Source organism: Juglans microcarpa x Juglans regia, chromosome 7S (genome assembly GCF_004785595.1).
Source record: "Juglans microcarpa x Juglans regia isolate MS1-56 chromosome 7S, Jm3101_v1.0, whole genome shotgun sequence".
Taxonomy (NCBI): Eukaryota; Viridiplantae; Streptophyta; class Magnoliopsida; order Fagales; family Juglandaceae; genus Juglans; species Juglans microcarpa x Juglans regia.
In genome coordinates this window covers 1,833,032-1,842,300 of record NC_054607.1, presented here as the reverse complement: position 1 = coordinate 1,842,300, position 9,269 = coordinate 1,833,032, and the positions used below count along the sequence as shown (strand labels likewise).

At 33.0% G+C, this 9,269-nt stretch overlaps 1 protein-coding gene across 1 annotated transcript; it reads right to left on the bottom strand.

The window, feature by feature from the left end:
- Window positions 1-7,610: 7,610 nt before the first annotated feature.
- On the bottom strand, window positions 7,611-9,206 carry LOC121241622 (phospholipase A(1) DAD1, chloroplastic-like). The gene has a single exon (XM_041139462.1). It carries the CDS (start codon window positions 9,011-9,013, stop codon window positions 7,637-7,639), a length of 1,377 nt encoding a protein of 458 aa, XP_040995396.1. The 5' UTR covers window positions 9,014-9,206; the 3' UTR covers window positions 7,611-7,636.
- Between the last annotated feature and the right edge of the window lie 63 nt (window positions 9,207-9,269).

The following is a 9,269-nucleotide window of genomic DNA, read 5'->3' as shown; positions in this document are numbered from 1 at the left end:
ATAATCAATACGAGATTAATTCACTCCCAAAATCGATACTTTTGATTTTATCTGTTCTAGTTCAGTTCGATCTAATTTTTACTGATTTTTCAAGTAAACTAGCAAGGTCGGACGCTTAGGAAGTCGAGCTTGGAACAACAAGCCAATAAATTAGGAAAAAAAAAGATGCCTAAATATAAAAATAATATGCAACAAAAATAAGTATTATAGTAAAACTATTATAGTATACGCGCATTATTTATATGAATCATATAATCATAGATGTTAGTGATAATACGATGGTTATATAAAATTAAAAAAATTTATGTTATATTAATCTTATATTATTTATAAGATTTTATGTTATAAAATTAAAATTTATATATTATATCAGATGCTACAATAAAGTTTTTTTTTTTTTTTTAAAGATTTATTAGTCCCCAGACAAGGTCTCAGTGGCCCAACACTGAACGCAAAGACAAGCCCAAACTTTGCCGTGGAAATGATTTTTCGGCAACACATACAGTACTAATGCAGGCACATGCATGACAAGTGAATCAAGTTGCAATTAGAACTTGAAAATGTCAGGATTGGGCTTATATATTCATGCACTTCCTTGTGCACCCTCAACCCGACTATATGCTCCAGAAGCAATGCAGCATATATGCAGCACCAGTACTCTCCCATTGTTCATGAATAATTAGCCAGCACTTTGAAGTTTTTATCCATATCTCTGTGTGTATATGAGAAATGATATATGTAATCCTAGAATATGCAAGCTCCACGCACATCTTTTGAAAAAAATAGGTAAATATAGGACATAAAAAAATTATTTTTTTAAAGGTAGATTTTACTTTTTTTTAAAAGTAGTATGCGGAGCTTGTGCATCCTAGAACTATATCTATCATTACTTAATGAATAGGGAGTTCTTGTCATTTGAATCTTGAAGACCTTGTCTTGATTATGGGCAAGATCATTTAAAACCAAAACCTTTTTTTTTTTTTTTTTTTGGGGGGGGGGGGGGTGGGGGTTGTTTTTGAGCAAAAATGGGTAGAGATCTAAAAGAGAGATGATCAATCATCATGATCTCGAGTTTGGATTACATTCTGTTAAAAATTCGCTAGATACATGCATCTTATTTGAAAAGTGGATGGATATATAATATTGGAAGATTGATGAAAAAATCAATTATTTTTTCACTTAAAGCAATTTAATCGATTCATTTTTCAAACATAACGTATGATCCAATAAAATTTTAACAGGATGTAAGCCAAATGCGATCATATCTATATATCAATTTGCAATGCATAATATAAGATCATTGTTTTAATTGTCATGCATAAACCTGAGTTTGGTAAGATCAAATAACAAGCTGCAATAATATGTGTGATATTGATCATGATCGATCTTATCCCCTTGTAACTAAAAATAACTTCGATCAGGCATATAAAACGTTTCTGGGAACACGTACGTAGTACATGCATTAATATCAAACAGATCTAGCCCATGCCAGCTACGTACGTACCTTTCATCTAGATGACCTAATCAACGTATTCTGAGAGAGTCCTTAATTTTGCATTGAAATATCAAGTATTGGCTCGCACGCGGGGAAACTTCAAAATACTGATAACGATGGGAGCTGGATGGCTTGGGACAACAAAGGCTCTGCAGTGATCATCTGTCTCTATATATGCATGGGTCGAGCGAAAATAACAATAATATTAATGTATTTGCGTGCATGATTTGATTTGACTTGTAGAAGCTCATGCATGTCACCTTCGTATGGCATGTTCCACATTGTTTATTATAGCTAGCTAGCTAGCAGCTCGATCGTATGTTTGAACCAAGAAGCTGCTGGGATTGTTGGAACCATACAATTCTCATCAATGGCTGGCTATGAAATAAGATTGAAGTAAAATGCGGCGCTAGATAAGATTCCTCAAGATTTTTTTTTTTTGTTTTTAATTAATCATCGTTTCACAAATCACTGTCACGTTGGAGATCATTCAGGCATATTATATGCACGAATCACGATCTTCTCGTTTTTTCCACGAATTCGATGGGGGTGGGATCGAAGGAGCCACTGATCTTGTACATTGTATGAATATCGATCTCTGCTCGATCTGCTGTGATGTAATGATCATGCTGTGTAGCATTCTCATTGCTCTAATTAAGAACAAATAAACATAATCAGATCAGCAGCAAAGCCTCAAAGATATCATGCATTGCATGCGTCGGGCGGGCGCTGTCTTGTCAATTGTCATAATTCGACGTTCGATTAGGCCTCTTCTTCGCTATTAAACATCAGCGACCACGTATCGATGCTCGAGAGAGAGAGAGAGAGAGAGGGAGAGAGGCAGTTATGTTCCTTTCACATTCGAGTTACATCTTTCTCGTAGTTAACAATATGATATAAATAATTAAAATTTATATATTTTATTAGTTTTAAAATTTTAAGATAAATAGTTTATTTTACATAATATCATAATATACGTCTTAAATTTGAATCGGTCCGACTCTACACATGATTTAATTAAATATTGCAATCTAATTAAATCTAACTCTTCTCATTTATACAAAAGAATAATGTTAGATATAGTTTTAAGATGTGTAAGTCTCGCATATTTTATTTAAAAAAAATATGAGGTTTATTATAAAAAAAAAAAAAAAAGTTTTTATGCGGATCCTAAACTTGCTCACATGGGAGAGAAAATAGCAGAAGAAGAGAGAGAGAGAAAGACTTTTTCCCTTTCAATAATATTTTCTCGATCTGCATGCAGCATTATCATGATCATAATGCATATGAGGGTGGGGATGTTCTTCGGTAATTTTTTAATATGCAAGAAATATATTATATATATATATGCCGTATATATTAGAAATACTACTGTTAAAATATTAATATCATTATTTTTAAAAAATAGCACATCAAAGTAATTCAAATTTCTTCTATCACTAATAATAATTCTGCTATCACGAATAATTCTTGCACGCACGAAGGACAGCCCTTAATTTTTCATGGCCCGGAAAGAAATAGGGATTTTTGGCCCATTTGATGCTTCGCCTCCCTATGCTACTAGTTTTTATATATAGATGGACCCCTCATTTAATATTCAATTATTTTTTTTAAAAAATATTCAATTTTCTTTAAAAAAAAATAAGAAACTATAAGTTCTCTATAATTTTAAAAATATATTTACAAAACAATAAATGATATACTATAAGTTCCAATGAATTATAAATTTTCTACGATTTTATGATCAAATGGGAGGGGATCGGCATTGAGTTAGGCGCTTCTGCTTTGTCGGTTTTGGGTTATTTATTATAGAAATGATATTTTTAGTTCTAGATCAATGTGTAAGTTTTAGGAATTTATTTGAAAAAAATAGATAAATATAAGACTTATAAAAAATAATTTTTTAATAGTAAACCTTATTTTTTGTTCAGTGAGAGTGTACGAGATTTGTACACCTTAAGACTATATCTAGTATCACTCTAAATATTATTTTACCAACACGCACAAGGTAGTACTACGTATTGTCCAAGCCTTACTTGATTCACAAAATAATGTTGTCATATGTAATACATTAAAATTATTTTATAATAAAAATAATTTTACAATCGTATACATCACAACGAGTCACATCAATTTTTGATTTTATTTCATGAATCTAATATTTCTCAAGATCGAATAGATATCTTTTGGAATACGGAAGCTGGTCAAAAAATGTTTATAGAGTTAAGATGTTTATAGAGTTTTAGAAAATGAGGGAAAAAAATTTCAATAAAATATTATAGAGTTAAAATAATGTTAGAATATAATTTTTTAATATAATTTTTATTTGTGTATTTGAAAAAATTGAATTATTTTTTTATGTTTTATTTTTGTAAGTTTGAAAAATTGTAATAATTAGATAATGATTAAATGAAAAAATTAAAGATTTAGGTTTGGTTACCAAAGTGAGCTCATATAATCATTACAATTTTTTTAAAATTTTAAATAAAATATAATAAATAATTTGACTTTTTTAAATTTTAAACTAAAATAATATTAAAAAAATTTTATTTTAATAAAATTTTATTCAACTTTTATATAATCTCATTCTATCTCATCTGTATAATTAAATAAGATTTTAAAATTAAAAAATATTAATATTTATAATAGTTAAATATAAAAATGAGATGAGATAAAAATATATATATATTTTTTAAATATGAGAGAGTGAGAAGTTTCGAACCTATATTTTTTAAATAAAAAATAGAGGCATGCGATCAAGGCCATGGCAAACCATACCAGACTTTCTGGAAATAATGAGGAAAAAAAAAAACCTATTATCGTCCTTGATCCTCAATAATTTCCGATCTTTTCGTGATGTACCGTTAAATCATTACAGTACGTACATAGCCTCTAATCCACTGATTGGTGGATTTCTATTCACGAGGTCGGAGTATTATGCCTACCCAACGTCACAGACATCATCGAGAATCGCGTTGATGCTGGTAGCCTGGTAGTACTACATCTTTTTTTGAAAATGATGTATGTGGTCGTCTTTTCGCGAAACTTGTCGGGAGAAAATTTTGGTGGAGCCGCTTAATTATTTTAATTTTTTAATTTAATAGTTAAGTAAATGTGATTAGTGAAAGAGTTTTGTTAGTTATATACAGTTTGCCTATCAAATCGTGTATTGATATTAACATGAAATGTTTTATTTATTAAAAAAATAAAAAAATAAAAATTGTGAGAGAAAAAAATAATTATTCATCTCATAAAAATTATTTTCGTTTCAATCTATACGGTTTCATTAAACGGATATATTAAACATTATTATTGGTGTGCAGCTTGATGCGCGACCTCACTTGCTATAAGGCTTTTTTTAAAGTGATATTCTCACCATTGATTCTTACAGCTCGATATTATTACTGAAATTTTTATTTTTTTTTTACTTAATGATTAAGAAAATATTTTTTGTTAATATTATGATTTTTTTACTTTTTTAGAAAATGTTTAAAAGTATTAAAAAATACATGTAAAAAAAAATAATTATGCCTAACAGTAGCTCCCAGCGCGAGCTGGGAGCGGTGGACGTAACACCGTCCATATAATAATACTTAGATTTATAAAAAAATTAAATTAAATTTCTTACAAATTACTGTATTTTAGCTCCTCATACAAAATATTTTTCTATTAGTATATAGTTTAAAGGTCACGCACTCCATACCAGCGCCAAGAAGAATTTTCTCACAGATGAATTGCAATGACACAATATGTAAACGAGGCATGTCATTCGAAATACTAGAGGTTAGCTTTCAAGTTTTGTTGGAATATAAATTAAATGATAAAATTTGTATTTTCTTAGGATTTAAAATTTTAAAAATAATTAAAGATTTAAATAATGGTATCAAAGTTGATGGTGGAGCACTTCTAATTTAAAAAATTATACTCATCATTTCCACACATCACATACTACACTTACTTTTATATTTAGTTTTTTTCTCTTACTAAATGTGTGGTGTACAGATAATAAGTGTAGTGTGTGGAGATGATAAGTAGTAAATCTCAATTAATTTTCCCGACTTTACATTTTCGGAATAGATAACTTGAGTGTCGTCATGTTTACTTTCTATTTTAATTTTTCTTCTCTCCATTGTCCAGCCCCTAGTGCTCACTAACGTTTGTATATAGGAAAATGCTTAATGTACTTAGGAAAAATTTACAAAAAAATTACATTTCCACATATCAGTTATTTTTATATTAAAAATTATGAAATTTAAAATTTAAAATTTGAATTACAAAAGAAAACTAAAAAATGAGTGTTATAAGTAAAATTGTAAGTAAAAATGTAAGCATTTGTAACACTAAATGCTAAATATACTTAAGAAAAATTTACAAAAAAACTTACTTCTCTACGTGTCAGCTATTAATATGCTGAAAATTATGAATTTTAAATTTTAAATTTTAAAAGAAAACTAACAAAATGAATGTTGTAAGTAAAATTATAAGTACATATAGTACTACTCTTGTATATATATAACACCTTTGACCTTCAGTTAAAATTGGGCTCTTATCGCGTGGAATAGTGGTAATTTTGTGATCAAAACAGGTGAAAATAGTTGCTTTCTTTAGTAGTTAGAGGACAGGTAACCTAAGTTTTGTGATAACTATTTTTTTTTTTGTTTAAAAATGATATTTACAAGTTCAAACTTTACGAAATTTAAAAAAAAAAAATAATTAATAAATAAAAGATTTAGATGACTAAATGAATAAAACTTCAACGGCATATATATCTAACTTTCCTATTGTTTTATCGAAGTGGTCGGAGAAAACATTTATCATGTAACATTGTGATCAGTCCATTGGAAGCAGAAAAGATATCGGCGTGAAGAAGTCCCGAAATTACCATGTGTATGATCGGCCGGTCGGTGTCTGATCTGGATATTTCACACCCAAACAGCCAGACAGGTGTAAACACTAGATATGGTCGGCAAGAAAAAGAGACGCATGTGTAGTGCATGCTCTAGCTCTGGCAAGCCGCAACGTTTGCCTTTTTCATGAGTACGTATCAAAATTAATTTTCTCATAGTCGTCAATTAATTATTCGCTTCTCAAAAACAATATCACAACTCTCACAATTTCTAAATTTGATCTTTGTCTATTGTATAAAATAAATTCATAAATTGATGTAAATAATATGTTACATTATAATTAAGGTTCTTTTTTTATAAAGTACATCTAACAAATCATATAAAATCATGTCAATTTACAGATTTAATTTTATACAAAAAAATTTAGAATTGCAACACTTCAGTTTTATAAAAGTAATGTTTTTTTTTTTTAATTCATTTACAATACTAATTTATTGGTGGTGTCGTGAAAGTGCGCATCTATTTTTTTTTGTGAGATTCTAGCTAGAGAATTTATAAGTTGCTATTAATGCCAAGAACTATATATGCGATTATCCACTCAGAGATCATCCATGCATGCAGCATGCAACACGTGATCAGTCTATAAAACGACAAGCATTGATCATACACTTATCCATATATAAGAGATCATGGAATATTATAATTTTTTGATTATATATATAAGTGACAATGGCTTTTCTCTCTATTCAAAATATTGCTATAAATAAAATGTATAAGAGTACTTTGTATATATATGTATGGGTACTGCTAATTAAGGTGTCGCCTAGCAGTGACGGCTGGGCGTGCCTCTTAAGCTAAATCACACTTTTTTATTTTTTTTTATTTTTTAAATATTTTTTTTAAAAAAATTATCATTATATTAATAGTCACTTTCTTAACTACTAAGATGATAAATAAATATATATATGAGTGATTAAAATGAAGAGGTATACTATCATTTAGCTATATGTATTATTACTCTCGTGGACAAATATTTCAAAAGCTTTTGAATCATCAAGACTACTTGCATAACATGTCGGCCGAACACCTTTCTAATCTAAACTACTATTATAAGTTTAGATTCGATTACTAGTTATTTTAGTTTTCTTTTTATTATTATTTAAGGAGAACGAATAAAAATGCATACGTTACTACAATATTTATATACAAAATTAATGATATATGTAGGCCCATATCATCTCATGGAGAGCAAAACATTTTTATGTACTCTCGTAGTCTCGTTACTATTTTTTTATTAAAGATTTGCCTTGAAAGGACAGGCGGAGCTCACGAAGCTGTCGACCAGGTGGAGGTATGTCTTGAGCTCGTGACAGGTGGCGACGTTGAAGCTGCTGAGGTAAGGGGAGTCTCTACTGCTCAGCCGTAGCTCCCGCCCAACCTCCGCGTACATCAACTGCGTCTCCTCCACACGCTTTTGGATCCAGCTAGGCAGGCCAGCTGCCACGTGGATGCTATGATTGTACGGCACCTCGTCATTGCTATCATTGATAACGAAGCCCGGTAGTTTGGTTATTACGTCTTCCGAGTTCACGATACGTAGAACTTTGGTGCCTTGTTTTTCTAGGAGTTGCCTGAATCTCAAGTTCCCGACGCGTGGCCCTCCGAAGGAGATGACCGTGACGAGCTCCGGTGCCCGTTCCATGGTGGTCTTGATGTCGTACGCGGTGAGAGTCGCTAGGGCAGCACCAAGGCTGTGCCCGGTGATGGTCAAGCTCAGGGGCTCGTCGCCGTACGCTTGCATGAGCCGGGAGATTTCTTGTCGCACCATGTGTTGGAGGCTGGGTGAGCCGGCGGTTCCGGAAGTGTAGAGGCTTAGGAAACCGCTCTCCACCATTGGTCCGCATGACCCGACGTCGTCTGAACCAGCACCAGGAAGGTGGGTTAGGGTGGCGCGGAGATTCTCGAGCCACTCCAAGCACGTGGCAGTGCCTCTGTAAGCAATCACCACGTCTCGACGTCCTAGCCTGGAGATTTCACCTTTGTCTTGACAGACTGCCACGTAGCCAATCCAACTGGACTGGGTCGCAACCCAGTTGGGTGCCCTTTCCATCCAACATGGTAGCTGAATACCAGAGGTCACACGTAGATTTCTGGTCAAACGATAACCGGTCTCGGGTAAGCCCGCTCGTTCTAACAGTGATCTTCTGGGGAACAAGCAGGTGCCGTATGAAGGCGAGGAAGGGTCGAAGTCGAAGGATTTATACGTAGCTTCCACGAACTGGCCGTACCGGAGAATCTCTCGGCGCAAATTATCGTCCAGAGGGTCGAGCAAGCCGTCCCAGTTTCTAACACCTTGGTACTCCATCCATTTCTTCCCAAGCTTTGCCGGTGTGGCCGGCATGAACCGGTACGGGAAGGATGAGGCACTGGTGTCGTGAATGGGGTAGAGTAAGCTCTCCAGGTGCTTCACTGTTTGAACATTCTCGGCCAACTTCTTGCTGTCGTGCCTCTCTGATTGTGTAGTACTATTGACGGTACTGCAGCAGAAGCGTACTGGAACGCGTTTTGGGGCTACTGCTGCTGCAGCAGGGACCTGTGTGCGTGGCCGTACGGCTGATATCATTGAAAGCCTCGATGAAAGAAAAAGATCAGGCTTTCTGATTCTGTGCATAATATAAATGCTTAGTTTTGTCACAGTTCTCGTTCTCGATTGGTGGCTCGAAGGGTTTAAAGGATCAGAGAAAGGGAGAAAAGTGTTTCACTGCCGCTAATACTCAATCAGTTGCACTTAGTTGCTCTCACATACGGTCCTTTTAAGTAGAAAAACTGCATTGCGGGGGAAAGAGGGTACTGTTCCTGTAAAGAGACAGAGAGAGAGAGAGAGAGAGAGAGATGGTTGGCCGAAACTCATTGGACCAGTATCCAAC